At 44.7% G+C, this 18,183-nt stretch overlaps 1 protein-coding gene across 6 annotated transcripts in view; it reads left to right on the forward strand.

The window, feature by feature from the left end:
* LOC138528623 (serine/threonine-protein phosphatase 2A 65 kDa regulatory subunit A alpha isoform) overlaps positions 1-18,183 on the forward strand; it is a 1,423,294-nt gene that overhangs the window by 402,099 nt on the left and 1,003,012 nt on the right. For all 6 annotated transcript variants that reach the window (XM_069640443.1, XM_069640434.1, XM_069640450.1 and 3 more), the window contains exon 5: positions 795-942. In XM_069640443.1, coding sequence (XP_069496544.1) covers positions 795-942 — 148 coding nt within the window. The remainder of the gene's footprint in view (positions 1-794; positions 943-18,183) is intronic.

Raw genomic sequence — 18,183 nt, forward strand, 5'->3', positions numbered from 1 at the left:
TCCCCTGTGCTTTGATGGTCTTCCTTAACCTAGCCAAAAAAATAAGAGTGGCAACACACGCTATGTATGGACGCTGTGCCAAAACCTGTACCACACTAAGACTGTGTTTCACCATCACAAGAGAAGTTGAAAGAATGACCTGACAAAAGTACAACTTGGTATATCGTAATGATTCTGCTATAGAAAATTAAAATGTATGTTGAAAAACGTGAGTAAAATGGCTAATTTGAGCCCATAAAATATTGAAAGTTCTAAAATGTGAATTTAAAAAAATTGGCAAAGTGACAGATTATAGTTCCTTAAACCGTTTACTGTCCCAGGGTGAAGGCACCTGAAAACAGTTTGCTCATTGGTTCCAAGGTTGTTCAGCTTTGCAGTTTAACTCTGCCTCCAAATTATTAAAGCAAGTATTACAAATCAGAATTTGGACAAATTGGCAGTGTGCCAACTCCAAATAGTTTTTACAAAAGGAAACCTTTTCAGAAGCATCCATGCATCAATCCTTTTGTGGGGCAGAAAATCACTTATCTGGCTGTAGGTGAAAGATAAAGCTTTCACGCCTCACTGATTTGCCATGGGTGCTGGAAGTGTACTGCACCATGAAGATAGGAACTGGCCTGTTGAAGTTGTTACAGCAAGAGAGCTGCATTTTATGTACATTTTACTGTGGAAAACCTTGTTAGTTAGAAAAGTTGTAACCTATGTGCTCCTCAACCATTGTTGATCTACCGCACAGAACAGGTTTTTTCTTTCAAACATTTAATTGCATAGCCTGTCATCTCTCTTCTTTGCAGACACTTCCGTAACCTCTGTTCCGATGACACTCCCATGGTGCGACGGGCAGCAGCTTCCAAGCTGGGGGAGTTCGCTAAAGTTTTGGAGCTGGAGTACGTCAAGAGTGAGATCATTCCCATGTTCTCAAACCTTGCATCTGATGAGCAGGTGTGTGTTTTTTTCCTAATTTTTGTATGTTATAAAGTAAAAGAGAATAATAGTTTTTGAATGACAAAATACTGTTTATGCAGTAGCATTTGTGGACTTTGATAAGATCCTAATCGGAGTAATTTGCCCAGGCTTTTGAGAGGTCTTGGTATACAGTGAAATGGCTGGCACGGGGTCAGAAACTGGTCAACAGTTCAAACCAATATGGTGGTTGCACGTGGGCTCAGGGTCTGCGTGTGCACAATGGCCATTTGAGGTCTACCTTGTGGTTTCCCCGAACAAAGCAATACACCAAAACAAAATGGCAGCACTCTTGCTGCTCTGGTAAAGCTCACACTTAGCATCATAGGAATTTCTTATTTATTTAAACTGAAACCCCTGCTCTATTCGGTACGGAAATAGGATAGACATGAATTGAATATAGTGTTATGGATGTTCAAGCAACCCAAGGTTCCATGAATATAACCTGGGTGAAGCACGTTAAGAAAATATTTGTTTTAATGAGTTTCTGGGATGACCCATGTAATTATGGGAAAAATAAAAAAAACTGTTTTGCTTCCAGCTTTTAATGACTGCTCTAAAAGACCAAATTGCTGTATGTTTTAGCCAGAGTTTATCATCGCAGTACCTAGAGCTTAAACTCTTGCGGAAGCCTGAAAAATATATTGATTTTCCTTTGAAACAACGTTTGGTTTTCCTATCAATTTTTAAACTTTCAAATCACTGGGGAACGATTAGTCGCCCAAATGCCCTCTGTGCATTCAGTGCGACGAAGATGAATATCATTTTATGTTCTTATGCCCTTTATATCAGCATCCTAGAAGACTGTTCACAACCACTGTTGGATAGATATCAGATAAGATCAATGATCGAGTCAATTATTTTCTTAAACTCTGTGAACTGTAAGTTTGATTTAATATTGCAGTGACTTAATGAATGCTCGGTTAATATGTTTTTATTATTCATGCATGTTCAGGTGTTATATTATGTATTTGATTTTGATTTATGGCGTTGTAGTGATGTGTTTACTACTGAGGGTCCTAGGATGAAATGTCTAACCTTTTGTATTTTATATTTTAATTGATACGGTTTCACTAAATCTTGCTCCAGTTTGTAAATTGTCTTTTATGGCTGTTTTATGATGCAATGTTTAAATAAAGCTTAACTGTCAGAAAATGCCAGTGAACTGGACTTGCAAAATACATGGTTACCCCAATGGCTACCAAAAAGGTATGTTGGGTACCTGTGCGGTAGAGCTGGGCAATACATTTAGTTTTGGAGATATATCGATATATTTTCAAAATTGATATAGGATGAGACAATATTGTTAAAATCGAGATGTATACATTATTACATATACTATTTTGTATCTACATTTTGATATTTACACAGCTGTATGTATTCTCAACCAGGAAGATGAACCTCGTATTTTCACTTTATTCTGATCAATGTCGGGGTATATTCACCCTAGGGCCAAAATAAAGGGCTTAAAAAGCACTACTGTCCTCCAACCATGGTCCCATGTACTCTAAAAGAGTGTAAAGCAGTTGCAGCCAACTTTTCTCCTCGCCTCCCTTTTCAGGATCATTATTGCTCATTTTCTTGTATTTGCACAGTTTGGTTTTAACAAGGATATCGCATTTCCATTCTCTTCCCCTTCAAGGATTAATATTATTCTCCTTCTCAGACTGTCACTGTTCACATTCAACAGAGATATTCCACTTCCTTTTTTATTGATATAGCTGATAAAAGCAACTTTACAATATAATTCATTCATTAAAACTAAATATTTGAAATTCATAATGTCATATCACACAATACACTTAGCAAAAAATGTATTTCCAATCAAAAATACAGTAAAAGCAAAAGACTATGAAAATCATGATGATAAAATCCACCCACCTTAAGAAATAAAAGATAAAGAAGGAAAACAACAATATTCAGGAATAGACATATAAAATTAGCTACAATTATCCTGAAGCATATTGGCATTAGATTTGTGTAGTATTAGATCGTATAGAAGAGCCAGGGCCCTGAGTTGTACAGTTTTAGAGTGTGCAGAATAAATCATTTCCACAGTGTTTCTGAAGTGCAGACTCCATACAACTCCACTATTGACTCGAAGTGGCTCCTACGTAGCTTGACCAGTGCCACACATTCAGTTAGAAGAGGTTTTAAATTTTCTACAACATCTTTTTGCTGACAAAAACGACAATGCATCACTGAATCTTTCTGAATGTTGCGCCACACTAGAATCTGTCTGGTAGGCCAAAGATTCAGCCTCAAAGGCATAAAGTCATGTTTATTAGTTACTGACGGTGCTTTGATGAAGTATGTTTGCGGAATACTATGTTTTTTCCTGGGAAATAGGTGTGCATCAAAATCCCGATATTTGGAACAATCAGGACTATTGCCTTCCCAATTGAACGCAAACAGTCTAGTTTTAACCTGTGTCGCATTTTGAAGAAGAGTGGTTAGAGAAAAATCTATCTATGCCAGTGCCTGAGATCGCCATTTGGTAATGAAGGCATCGTTTGATGAAAAACATAGTCCGCCAAAATGCCCAGAAAAGATGTGTGATAAGCTAGGAGGCATTTTCTGAACAATGCCACCATTTGCCAAATGTATCTCATATAGAGAGAGATATAAGCCCAAGCTCATTTCGTATGAGAGGGAGAGGCGTGCAAGAAGGAAGTCTAAGTACCCCACGCCAAAATTTGCCCTCCAGAATTGACGAAAATGTTTTGGGCAGTACAGGTCTGGTTTCTGCTGCATAAAGCAATATTGGCGTTGTCTTTTGATGATAGTATGTCAAGGCAGGTGCAACTAAAAACTTGCCATATTTGTGTAGCATAATCTTAGTCTGCTGTATGGCCGTGATGACTTTGAGTTAAAAGTTGACCATGGAGAGGAACACCTCCATGACTTACTATAAGTACTCATAAATACGTGTAGGTTTGTACAACTTCTAATTTGGTCCCCATGAGAGTCAAAACACATGATTTATAATCCCGTTTTCTGGATGAATTAAACAACATAACCTTAGTCTTTTTAAGATTGATGGACAGGTAATTCGACTGGGTATAGTCTGCAAGTACATTCAAGGCTCTCTGGAGTCCCTTTGGAGTCTTAGACATTATCATCAGATCATCAGCGTACATTAGACAGGGTATTGGTTTGTTGGTCAGCTTAGGAGGGTCAGTTAAGATGTTATCAAATGCACTCCCCACATCAGAGATAAAGAAATTGAATATAGCTGAGGCCAAAGTACACCCTTGTCTAACCCCTCTGTGTTGGTATTGCAGAGGATAATTTACCTTCCAGCGAGAGTCTTACTTGTATTGGTTGTTCGTATGAAGATCTTTAATTAAAGAAATTAAATAAAGTGGGCAACTCTGATGAATGATTTGTTATTGGAGGTAAAGGTTTTTTTGATTTTAATGCCCTTGATTTTCCCCCTGTTTTCACTTGTGGGGCCAACCGTTTGATTAGTTTTATATTGGCTCTCGCGACCATGGAAGAGCTTTTTGGTTTTTAGTCTTTTTGAGCACGTCAGACGTCACAACTCCTCTTTTCTTGCTTCTTTAGTGTGAAAGAGATTGTAAGAAATCTTTTTAGGTACTGGCTCGTTCATTGATGTAATATCAATGTGTATGACTTCACCCATCGATGGAGGAGCCTTCTCGGGAGATACCTCACAATTTTCCATATTAGTCATCTGATGATTCGGACTAGTAGAGATTGTCAAGCAAGAGATGATTTGGTGCAGGGGGTTGACACAGATTACCCGCGCTGTTAAGTGATCGATCCACCCCAATTACATGAGAGAATGTGGGCAAAACTGCCTCTAGAATTGGCGATGGTTTATCCATCATGACATTGTGGAATAACATTGTGTGTGCCCTGGATCCCCAGTTTTCCATATGTATTAGGGAGCAATTGATCTTGCTGTGGCAAGTCACTCAACCATATCATAAATTGGCCAATTTGCTTAGATTGATTCAAGAGTTTCACATCTAACGTTTCATACAATTTGGTCACCGTAGAAATACTTAGTACTTATTGCATTTAAAGTAATTTCTAAAAGTTTGAATTGAGAAGAGACCAACAAATTATTATTGGGAATGTCACTGCACCTCCGAGAAGATTGACCGTCAGCCACCAGGCCCGCTAAAGACATATGAACAGTATGTACAGAATCATCAAACGGACTGGGAGATTGATGAAGACTATTTCTTGTTAATGATATCGATGACGATGAAGCAATCAAAGAAATGTTTTCCAGATTAAAGCTTGTCTCCTCGCCTTGCTGATCATTAGAGTAACATGCGAGCAAAGGAAAAATTTGATCACATATGATTTTCACAAGTCAGGTGGTGGAGACACGTCAACATTTCCTGCACTCGTGGAGAGTGTAGACTGGCCCACAACCTCACTTGGTGCAGATGTTTTTTCCACAAGAATCATGTCCACACCAGCTGCTGTAGAAGGGATGGGCAGGCCTACGCCTGCCAATATTTGCGTGTCCGTGATGGAAATGTGGCCCGACTGATCGGCCGCCTCAACTGAAACCAGAGGAATTTGCGCATCATGATGGGAGGACAATCCAATAGTGCTCATTGAAGCTGGTCTACAAAAATCACGAATGTCACCAGGAATACGTTTTTTTCCATAATTTGTTAACACATTTTCAGAGCATTTACGTTTTGGGACAGAGGCCAATGAATGGCGACGAGGGGTGGATTTTTTGAGGACCAGCGAGGTACTTGAAGTTTTGAGAGCCTTTGGTATATTTGTTGTAAGCAAGTATCCTCGTAATGCCATAACAGCTTCTTAGATGTGTAGCAAATGAAAAACGAAATAGTACTGAATGCAGCCCTAGTGCCTGAAGGATGAGAAGGCAGCGCAAAGGGACTAGCCCGCAGTTACTGCACATCCGCTTTAGCCACACACGTTTGTCTAGAGAAGTAGTATCAGCTATATTTAAGGGTGATCAAGTAAAAGGCAACCCCGGAACCCACCAATGCACACAGATGGCACCTGAGAAACTCTCCAGTGCGCAAAGAGGCAGCAAGTCCATAGGAGGGCAGCCCAGACAGCCGGAACAGCTGCGTCAGGAATGCAGACAAGAAGCCCGTGCACAGTCCCACTCAGCTCAGGGACTTGCCCAGACTGCAGAAGAGCCGACCACAGCTCCAACCCCCGGAGAGAGCGTGACCGCAACACACATCGGGCTCTCAGCAAACCCAGGGCCGGATCAGAATGTACAACGCAGAGGGGCGCCACCGCCGTGCAGAGCCTCCCAGCTCCCACAGCTCCCAATGCCAGGTGCTGCCGCCACTGATGCCTCCAGGAGATCGCACAAATGCTGCACACAAAAGCCATTCAAGGAAAGAAGCACTGGCGTCAGTGCAATCAAAGTGTCAAGCCGCACCTCGGAGATTCCAACGAAAGGAAACCAGGTTGAATCAGAGGCCGCCTCCGACACCCATTCAATGATTCACTCCTGTGAATTCACTCCTTCAGAGAGTGCTATTGCTCGCCTCCTTGTCTTATCACAGTTTAGATTCAATAGATTTATCTTCAGGTTTGCGTCATTAGTACTGAGACGAGTTATTTGTGTTGTAGAATACTAGTCTGTGGTTTCCCGTGCCTCCCCCCTGTCCCCATTACCTTTTGGTCTCACCAGGAAACTTCTTTGGGGAGCTTGCGGGTCTGGCGACTGTTTTGTTTCTCTGACACACTATTCAGCAGATTTCCTCAGCTTCTCTTGCTTCCTGTCTGCTGGCCCCTGCCACCACCAGGTTCTTCCCATGGGCCGCCTGCTACCACCTGGGCCCCTCTGATCTACAGACCGTCTGCTACCACCTGGAGCCTTCCTGTCTGTTGCCCCCCTGCCACTTCCAGAGCTCTTCATTTCCCACAGACCGCCTGCTACCACCTGAGCCCTTCTGAACTGCGGACCACCTGCTACCGGCCCCTGGCTGCTTCCTCCTGTGCTCTTCCGGACCGCGGACCCCCTGCCAGCAGTTCGGCTCCCTGATCTGTTCCTACCCTCGGCTTTGATCTTCGTGGATGGTTAGTTACTTGTTACCTGCTCCGCCTTGACTGCGAGCTACCTGCCACCACCTGGGCCTTTCCTGTCTGTGGGCCTCGGCCTCCACCTAGGCCCTTCTGGGCCGCTGATTGCCTGCCACCACCTGTGCCCCCTGGCCTGCACCGGCACCCGGCTGCGTTCTCCTTGGTCGGATAGCTACCTCCTGGGTCCCGCACCTACTTAGGCCTTCTCCGGACTCAGCATACCTTCTGCACCCTGCACTGACTCCTACGAACTGCTCTACTCCCACATTGTTTGCTACTGGGATACGGTCTCCTCTCACCCTCTCCCCAGGGCTCCTCACCCCTAAGGCCTGCTTTCTCCTGCTTAGGTCTCACCTCCTCCGAACTGTTTTTCTCATCCATTGCCTGCCCCCGGGACCTGGTCCTACATTGCTACCACTGATACTATGCAGCCCCTCTACTTGTCTGCTTACCTTCTGCCGCTGCTGCTTCATCATTGCGGGTCATTATCCGCCCACCTCCTACAGCCTGCTTTTTCATCAACATACTCCTACCTGTTTAGTGCATGTGACTGGGTCTAGCGCTATACCTCTACCAACTGACGCCCTCTTCCTCCCCTTCACTCTCTTCATCACAGCACTCTCTTCTCCCCTCTGTCATGCGCATTGCCGGACTCCACTCTCCTCGTCCTCCTTACTCTTCGCCCTCTTCCTCCCCCTTTGTTCCCCCTGCCCCCTCCTTCTCCTCTCCCTCCAACTTATCCACATGTCCATTCCCTTGCTCAACCCCCTCCCCCATTCATCCCATCCCCTTCCAACCCTCCCTCATCGTCCTAACCTCATCTACCCCCCTATTGTCCAACCCTCCAGTCTCATCAACATTGCTCTCTGGAATCCTAGATCGCTCTACAATAAGACCGCAGCTGTCTTGGATATGTTCTTCCAACTCAACCGTCATTTCCGCTGTATAACCGAAACTTGGCTTTGCTTCCTCTCTTCCCCCTCTCTCTGACTTCTCCTCTCTCTTGGCTAATGAAGCTCTATCCCCTCTGTCCTCCTCTCTTCCACTCTTGATCAACTTCACTCCCTCTATTCCTTCCTTCCTACTCGCAAACCTTCTCAACCCTGGCTTTCCCCTCACCTTCTGTACATGCATCGTCTCCTCCATCCCCTCTCTATCTAATCAAACCTCCTATTTCTCTTACCACTCTCTATATGACTCCTGCCTCAGCTCGGCTAAATGTTCCTACTATTCTAACCTTCTCCACTCCCCAGCCTCTCATCCTCACTGTATCTTTCAAACCCTTTCTCGTCTTCTCTCCCTGCCCACTCCGGACCCCTCAGCTACGTCGTCCCTCTCTCCTTCTGACTTTGTTGTTTTCATCTCTTCCAAAATTCTCTCTTCGCCAAACCATTAATTGCTCCCCTTCCTATTCCCCTCCTTCCCCTTTCCTCCACTCCCCTTCAGCTTGTATGTCTGACTTCTCCCCTGTTACTCCTTCCCACATTTCCCCTCCTCGTGTTCAAATCTCATCCTACTGCTACCCCTTCCGATCCTCTCCCCACCCTCCTTATTCCGAAGATTTACCCTCTTCTCATTCCCTACTTAACATCCATCTTCAATATCTGTCTCCTCTGCTACCTTCCCCTCCACCTTCAAGCACGCTACTATCATCCCTATTCTGAAGAAACCTTCTGCTAATCCCCTTCTTGCATCCAACTGCTGTCCAATCTCGCTTCTTCCATTCCTCTCTAAAATACTTGAACACTTAGTCTATTCTCTGCTCTCAGCTTTTGTCACTAACCTTTCCCCCCCCCTCTCAATCTGGTTTCCGCCCTAAAGACTCCTGAGAATGCTCTCACCTTTGTTCTCTACTCCCTCCTCACTACTCTAAGCAATCCTCAGTCCTCCTCCTCCTTGACCTCTCTGCTACCTTGGATACCGTCGATCACTCCTTACTTCTCAATACTCTTTCCTCCTTTGGTTTCAAAGACTGTTTTCAACTGGCTCTCCTTTTACCTCTCCTCCTGCTCATTTGCTGTGTCTTGGGGTGGTCGTACCTCCTCTACTCTCCCCCTGGACTACGGTGTACCCCAAGGCTCTGTTCTCGGCCCTTTTCTAGTCTCTCTTTACACCACCCTTCTCGCCCCTATCATCTCTTCCTTCGGAATTTCTCACCATTTCTACGCTGACGACACCCAGCTCTTCCTTTCCTTCCTTCACTCCTGACCTCCACCTTAATCTCTCTTCCTGTTTTACTGCCATTAAAAACTGGATGCCATCCCACTTTCTCTCTCTCAACACTGATAAGACTGAAGTCTTATTCTTTCCCTCCAACACACTTCCCCCACCCAATCCCCCTCCTTTTATTCACTCCCCCCCCTCTAATCTTCCCATCTCTGCCCATGCTCGGAATCTAGGCATTCTCTTTGACTCCTCCCTCTCGTTTACCCACCATATTTCTCTTACCTCTCGTGCCTGTCGCTACCACCTGTTAAATATTCGTAAAGTCAGCTCCTCTCTCACCTTCCATGCCACTAAACTTTTAATCTCCTCCCTCATCTTCTCGTCTTTTCTATTGTTCTTCTCTCTTATTTGGACTCCCTGCCTCTCATCCCTCTACCACTCTGCCATCGGTACCCTCTGTCTTCTTGCTCCTCACCACTTCATTTCCTCTTCGCTTTCTTACCTTGGCTGGCTTCCCTTTCACTCCCAACTTAAATTTCACTACCTCTGTCTTGTCTTTAAATCTCTTCACGATCTTGCTCCCCCATAGCTCTCCTCTGTCCTCTCTCCTTTCATTCTACACCCCTTCCCGCTCCCTCTGATCTGCCGATCTCTTCCTACTCACTGTTCCCCTGTCCCCATGTGCCTCTTCTCGTTTCCACTCCTTTCAGCTCCTTGCCCCCCCTACACTGGAACTCCCTACCTCATTCTATCCGCTCCATCCCCACCTATTCCTCCTTCCGTGTTTACTTGAAATCTCTTCTTCTCCATTCCCCACCCTGACACCCTTATCCCCTCCTTTCACCTCTATCTCTCTCTCTCCCCTCATGTCTTCCCCTTCCTACCTCTCCCTACTTGCTCCTTTTCCTCTTGCGCTTCCTCCCCTCCTCTTGCATCTTCATTCTATTCCCCATCCTGTCTCCCGCCTCCTTCCCCTTCTTCACCCCCTCCTTTTCTCGTTTATCTTCATAGGCAAATTGTTCTACATAATGTTTGATTTATTTGATTCATGTGTTGTAATTTGCTTCTACTGATGTTTTCTGTTATAATGTAAAGCGCTTTGGCGTAAAGAGCTCTATAAACATAATAAATACAAATACAAAATACACCTGCGCTCCTCTTGGTTATTCAGAGTCGGCTCGTCCCTTTTCAGGCTCTCGGTTATGCTGGCTTCTCATCGCTCTTTCTGCTGCTTCCTAGAAGATTTGGATTTCACGGGTTCGACGTCCTCCTGTGGCTCTACCTCTTCCCAGGTTTGCGTTGCCAGGAGACTTCCACTGCTTAGATACTCCTTCCTCTCTCGCTTCTCGTCACCCTCCCTGCTTTGTAGTTGATGAGTGATCCTCTTTCAATCCACTCTTCTCAGTGGATCAGTCATTTTTTCTTAAAAGAGCCGGTTTCTCTTTCTTCTTGATAATAGCATCGGTTATCTTCTTCAGCCCGGGCCTGATAGTTGGCAGGGTTTAACACACAAATATATGCCATCACCTTTACTGGTGAAGGGTGTTCCTCACATGAACAGGAGTTCTTGTCCCCTAAGGGGGAGTCTCATCTGGTGAGGTCCCACTTGCCTCTACCGCTAGGGAGTGTGTTGATGAGCGGGCTCACCTCCTTATCCTCAGAGTGGGGGCTCCCCCTTTGAGAGAGGACAAATTCCCTCAATATGCCACACACCCTTGCCCTTATGTTGTGGCTTCCCCTTCTTTTCTTTTTCTTCATGTAGGTCTCCGTGCTTGGCTCTGAAATTGGAATTTCTTTCCCTCCTGATCTGGGGCTGGTCAATTACAGATGGAAGCTTTTAAAAGTTCAATAGAGCATTCCCCGGAATGTAGAGGTGAAAATAGTGAATCTGTACCTTGAATTCTAGAAGATCTTAACAGTTCTCTGAAGGTTGGAAAATCACTGCCACTACTGTTTTTATAATTGGGGTTTGGTCCCGAACTTGCAATGAGAGAGGCACTTGAGACTAAGTCTCCGTCACCATGAATGCATGGTCTTCTTACTGATTGTTTGCCTTGTATATCCCTGTGGATATAGGACATCGGCTCGAACAGCAGTTTGTTTGCTTCCAGAATATATTGTTGCATTCGTCCATATGCCATTGATCTGTATCTTCTGATGAGTTTAGAAGCATTAAGACTTGAAGTAATAAATCACGGTTTTATTTGTGTCTGTTAACCTACCTATTTCGATGGGTTCTTCAATTGCATTTTTACCGCAGGACCTGAACCTGGCGAGGTGTCCCTTCTCCCCACAGCAAACACATATAGGGGAGCCAGATAAGGAGGTTTTCATTGTCCATTTTCCTCTTTAGGAATTAGTGTCAGGGTTTAATTAAGGGTATTCAAGGACTCATTTTTTTAAACGTTCTTTTTTGTACTCTTCCTTACTCGGGTATTCCCGCAGAAAATTCTTTGCAGATTTTGGACATCTCTCTTGTAACCTGGGCTTGGGTTTGAACTTCCTGTCGCTCTTTATTTCTTTTGTCCCCCCCACCCGAGTGTTTTAGATAGTTGGCTGCTTCTGAGTAGGCTTGGGCTACGTGAATAGCTGTTTCTAAGGAAGGTTGATGATGTTGTAGTACCGCTCGCTGTAAAGACGGTGGGAGGGTGCTAATGAATTGTTCTAATGCTAGGACCTTAAGGACCTGTTTGGGTTTTCTTCTCTAACCATTGAGGAGCTTTCATTCGGTAGTAGCTGTAGATCTCGGAATTTTAATCTATAAAAGATATCAGTTTGTCCCACCCATTCTAATAAACCCTGCTTTATATCATTAAAAGGGTAAGTCCCTAAAGGATTGGCATTTCAATGGGAGGCCTGTAGCTCTCATTTTAACAATGGGTCCAATAACATGATGCTGAAATCTAGTTCAGGTGGGGAGACAGAAGTTTCAGACGAATCACTTCTAGCTTCTTCCCATTCGTTGGAATCTTGGCTATTCTTTCGGCTCTCTCTGATTTTTTCTTCTTGGTCTGAATCATCTGGTAGCTTGGAGCGTAAGGCAGTGGGGTTTATAACCTCCACTCTTGGAACTAGGGGCTTCTGTCCTAAGGCATGCTTTATGCCTAATAGACCAATCGGCGGTAGGTGCTCTGTGGTTGTGGCCATATATTTTCGGAAGGATTGTATCTATTTCGGGACTAGATATCCCATTCATGATGCCATATTTGGATTTCGCGGGCTCCACGTTCTGCAGCTCAGCCTCTTCCCAGGCTCACTTTACATGGGGAGCGCCACTGCTTGGAGACGCCTTCCTCTACCTTCTGGTCTCCCTCTCTGCTTTGTACTTGACAAGTGTTCCTCTTTCAATCCACTCATTTCAGTGGATTTATCACTTTTTCTTAAGTGACAGTTTCTCCTTCTTTGAAATAATAGCATTGGTTATAGTCTTCTTCAGCCCAGTCCTGATAGTTCATATGGTTTGATAGTTCTTCACCGGAACGGGATTCTTTGTCCCCTAAGGGGGAGTCTCTCCCGGTGAGTTGTCACTTGTCTCTACCCCTAACTAGGGTGTTCCAGAGCGGGCCCGCCTCCTTAGCCTCACAGGGGAGGGGGCTTCCCCTTTGGGATAAGGGACAAATTGTCTCAATTCATCACAATCCTCTCACCTCAAGGGGGAACTATCCCATTTGGGACTAAGGAGGGGATCCCAAAAAGCTTAATACAGCCATCTCACTGGGGGTTTCTCCACCCCGCCTTAGAGGACCAACAATTCCTACATAGGGGCTTTTGCTGTCCTACATTATCCATAAAAGATAACAATGTTGTTGCTTATATGGGAATTGAATGTTGCGCTCACTCACAACTTCATACGCAAGTGGTTGACTTGTCCTCTGATCCTTTTCAGGGACGTCCGTGCCCGAGTGGAGAATGCAGAGAACAAACATGCACCTTTTTGGGGTGGAACAAAGAGCTACAATCCACATTCAGGAGAGAGGAGCCAGTCGCCTGCCGAATGACCGAGACAGGAAGACATCCTCCTGGAAGGTGTGCTCCGAGGAGGCAGACAGACTCCTGATGAGGCGTTCAACTGTGCGGAGTGACACATGCAATTCCGAGATGCTGACTGGGGAAGAAGCCGGGGACAACCCAGAGTGACTCGAACCAAGAGACTGACAGAGGGCTGAGGAAAATGAACCACCGAATTGTGAGGTGCCCGCAAGAGAGTCCCCCGATGCTAGCCAAGACTAGAGAAACCACAGAAGAATCGATGATGCTGACTTTGAAATGACTGTTCTACCCGATGAGGACTGCAGCGGAGAACGAGGTGCCTGGTGGCTCTGGGAGACATGGCATGTTAAGGCCAACTATACCCCCAAGACAGGGTGCCAGCAAACACCCCAGTGTGTGGGCCAAGAGTAGTCCTAGCCCACAAGAGACTATACCCCAAGGTGGGGTGACAGCAAAGACTCCCAGGGTGGGACGAGGGAGGCCCATAGTCCAAGGCGGCCTTCCAGAATACATACCCCAGAGCGGCTGCCAGAGAACGTACTCCAGGGCGGGTGAGAACAAATATACACAAAGGTTGGGCGAGTGAAGTCCCAGCCCAAGGTGTGGTACAAGAAACCAAACCCTAGGAGCGGGCACCAAATGTCAGACCCCAGGGAGGGGTGAAACCAGCAATAACTTAGGAGGGGAAAGGGAAACCAAACTCCAGGGTGGGGTACGAGAGGTTAAACAACAAGACATGGTGAGAGCACCCCAATTCCAAGACGGTACATAAGAAACTAAAGTTCAAGGTGGGCTGAGAAACCAGACCGCTCAGAAAAGTGTAATGATTTTCTGGTTTGGGAATCCAGGGAAAACACAATCAGAAAACTACCCAGACTAGTTTATCAAATAGAGACTGATATAAGCTCTTTGGTAAAGTGTATTATGGTAGAGACTAATCGGAGGCTATGATGCAACCCGAGGAGTAAAGGAAGGAAAATTAAGGTTGTAGTGACTTGCATTCTCCTTGCAAATAGAGTACCTTGGTTAACCAGTATTTCAGAGAAATGGGTTTAGAGAGTTGGTCCTTAAACCTGGATTGTATTTCTCTAGGCGCCAAGAAATCACATTAAGGTGCTGCTTCACGACAAATGATGTAACTTTTGCACCCATTTTGGACGAGGTTACTGTGAGAAATGATTTACCTATGCGACCAACAATACCCCTGGCAGAGTATTTAAAATGGATGACATCAAAGCACCACAGATCTGTTCTAACTCAGTTCAGGCTTGGGTTGTTGCCTTTAAGTAGACCATTGGGTTTGGGGGGGGGGGTGTATATAAGCATAAATAAGGTTTGTTTATGGCTATGCAGACGATTGTGAATCTTTTTGGCATTTTATGAGAATTTTGCATATAAAGAGATTAAGAGTAAAACATTAGTGCACAGCATGAATTTTCAAATAAGGAACCATGCACTTGCATTAATTCATCTTTTAACATTGCCCGATAATTGTTTTGCAGTTGTGGCCTTTTTAACTTCTGTGTTAAGAAGAGCGAATCTCAAAGCAATTATATACATTTTATTCTGGAAAGTATTATGTCAATATTATATATAGTGATATGCTAGTAAGGGTGTCACAAATGTTATAGTGAGATTTTGTACATTGTATTTATGAATCATTAGTGTGCTTAGTACGAAATAAATGTATTTTGACTTAATGATAGACTATCTTGTGTGTGCTGGTGCCCATAGTGCCCCTCTGTGCCTCTGCCATTAGTCAAGTCGCAGGAGTGGAACGCAAACTATATCAAGGAGACGCCAACGGTGTAGGGTTAAAGTCTGCATCGGGAATATGCAGCAATGGTAACTGTTTCAGGAGTGTAGACAGAGTTTATGGAATTGGGAATGACATAATTAGGGACAGATCTATACAAATAATTACTCAATGAATGCATATAATTGTTAGAGCTCTATCCCCTATTGTTAACTGCTTTAATGAAGTGCAGACCCTATAAGTTCTGACCCGCCCTCCTCCCCACCCTGGTCACATCCCATCCCATCTCTTGCCTTGCTTAGTTTTCAGTGTCAATAGTTGTGGCTTACAAACACTTAAAAGTCCTTTATCTCATTAGTGTGCTACTATTTAAACTTTTTTTCAAGTGGCTATGCACGAGAAGAAAATCCAGTCTTGTTTTTCCCCTTGGGATCCTCAGACTTTTCTTTCCCATTTGAAATTTAGGAAAACTACAAATCCCCAAATTCCTATCAAAAATAGCATTGGATGGCCTTCTCCCGCATGGCCAATGGAAACCTGAGAGCTCTGGGATTCCTGCCACACTGCACGTTAGAGTTAAACATTTGAGCTCGGACTGCTTTGTCATCATTGAGCTCAAACATTCACGAAAACATTTTGATTTACCTCAGCCTGCAAATCAATGAGTAGGGCGGTAAATTGTGATTAGCCACTAGCCTTGCTTCTTCTCCAGAACCCTCTGCTCCAGTCTGCAAAACAGGGCAAACTGAAAATAACAGTCGTCACTGTAAACATTTTAGCAAAGGTTCTGTGTACTATGTGGTATGAGGCCACTGAAAATGTGCGCAGGCTTGCACAAACTAGGAATGAATAGAGTGCCCAACATGCAGAAAGCACATTTGCATGAAACTATGAAATAATCAAGGACCTTGAAGTATTTACCTTTATTAATTTACTTATTGAGAAACAAAGTCATGGCCACCTAATAAATGGTTAGATGTAAAGTATACATTCACTTAATAAAATGTAATTATGGTGTGCAACGGACACAGCTGCTTTAAAGCTGCTCATAAGCAATCACAAACCAGGACATGGTCTTGTAACTGGAAGACGGGCCTGGATTAGCACAGTTTAAGGTGGGGAATATGCCATATATAATAGTCAAATTAAATTGCATTACTATGCAGCTCATAGTGCCCCATGTCGGGAGTGAGCAGTCTGAGAAGGTTAGATAAAATTGTTAGCTTTATCAATGATTGTTTTTAAGAGGACTCCACTGCAATGAACGGATTTAGATCAGGGTGCTGAAGGGACACTTGGTTAATAGATTTTTATTACACCAGTAGTACATTGTACACTGCAATTAAATCATTAACCCTCAGAAGACAGCTTAGAAATAATACTGACAGGCTAACTTTTGATGTTACTGCTTGTTGAGATGGATTTCTAAAATCTGGTCTGATGGACACATTTTAGGAGGCCACCCTAGTTATAGTGAACGTCTGCGAGGTTAGCCAAAACCCAATCTTGGTAAACATGCAAAGCGGTCAAGGCTATTTTCAGGAGACTGAGTGGGGTCAGGAGCCCACAATAAGTCCGCACAGTATAATGCACTCCACAATTTAGACCTGTTAGGAAAGATTTCTCTTTACAGCACCTTTCCTTCCATTTCTATAGACCCCCCCCCCCTAATGTTAAGCTTCTATTTTTGAATCTGGCCTACTCTTTTAGCAGCATAGTGAAGCTTTTAGCTTCACTAAACTGGCTTTTTCTCATTTTGTCATGAGGAAACTGACGTGTCTTTCAGGCTGTCAGTACTGGGAAACATTGTTACTTTGTTGCCACTTTTGGTAACTTGTTATCACTTGGGTAACTTTTTTATCATTGTACAATGCATTTTACAATGCAGTACAATGGGGTACGCTTTTTGTTTTGCCCTAGACTAACACTTTAGTGTTTTTTCGTTGCTCTAGTTGTGCCTAACGGACAAGCTGATGGCAGTAGTTCCTTTTTGCAATTTTCTGGTGTATTGACTTTTAGCCTTACTGGGTTTACCGTGTTTGGCGAGTTTCAGATCTGCCATTGACTAGTGGGAGTTTCAGCTCTTACTTGACTTTTTGGATAAGAAGAGGACCCCAGCACCCATTCTGGAGAGATCCAGGAAGAAACCGAAGGAGCCAAGTATTCTGTCCTACTGCAAGACATGCAAGGAGACTGTGGACCCCTAGGAAGAAAGCCTGGGGAACAACTTCTGCTGTTGTCCTGGAAAAGCCCTGTCTTGTAGGGGATGTTCAGCAGTCCCGTGAAGGAGCTGCGACCGTGGCAGTGGATGGAACATACATTCTCGATGTCAGCTCTGAGCTCTTTGAATGAAGAGCCTTCAGAAGTGCCCCTGGACAGCCCAGTGGCTGACCAGCTCAGAATTTGGGCTACCGTGCTGCAGACGTTGCTGTTCAAAGTTGAGGCCTTGGGGATCCTGAGCTTGTGCTATAAGACTCACCTCTGCCAAATGTTGTGCTTCCAAACTCAAGGGGACTCGAAGAGGCAAAGCTTGACCGTGGCAAGTGAATCCTCTTGAGTCGCTGTGCATTGTTGGCCATCACATGAAACTTTCCTGTATCCAGTCCAGTGCTGCTGAAAGGGGCCCTTTATTGACTTTTACTGCATTCTCCAACCCGAAGACCTTGTACCTGTATTTATCACCGACCAGAGAAGTGCTCTAACCTGCAGTCTCTGAACATCAAGGGCTGAAGCTGATGGCGGGAAAAGCGACCTCGGACCATCTTCAGAAGACCAGCCAAGTCCTAAGAAGAATTGGAGTATGGCGGGTGAGTTGTAACGATACTGTCATGGTCACTGGCTCCAGGACACGGGCCCCACACCACCAGGTAATGGGGCCAATGGGACACTTAACCCATTCTCGTCCCTTTGGGACATACAAACACAGTGGGCCTGACTGGACTCCGTCCCGGCGCCTTTGGCGCCAGGCTCATATACAAATATAAACAGGAACACTTATTTATGGGACCAGAATGCTTTATTTCTTTCCATGTGCTACAGGTTGGGCGTTTGCCATTCCCTGGGTTGAGCTGCACGTGCAGATATCAGGAGGGGCAGGGTGTGGCAGGCAGACCAGGACTAGTGGGCGTGGCCAAACAAGCTCAGCTATATAAGCTGCTTCATCTCCAAGGCCAGTGCTTCGTGTTATTTGCACTTGCGTGCAACGTAACGCTCACCGCCATCTTGAGTCCACAGTCTTACCTCTTGGA

Source organism: Ambystoma mexicanum, chromosome 1q, assembly GCF_040938575.1.
Source record: "Ambystoma mexicanum isolate Mex_15411 chromosome 1q, UKY_AmexF1_1, whole genome shotgun sequence".
NCBI classification, from domain to species: domain Eukaryota; kingdom Metazoa; phylum Chordata; class Amphibia; order Caudata; family Ambystomatidae; genus Ambystoma; species Ambystoma mexicanum.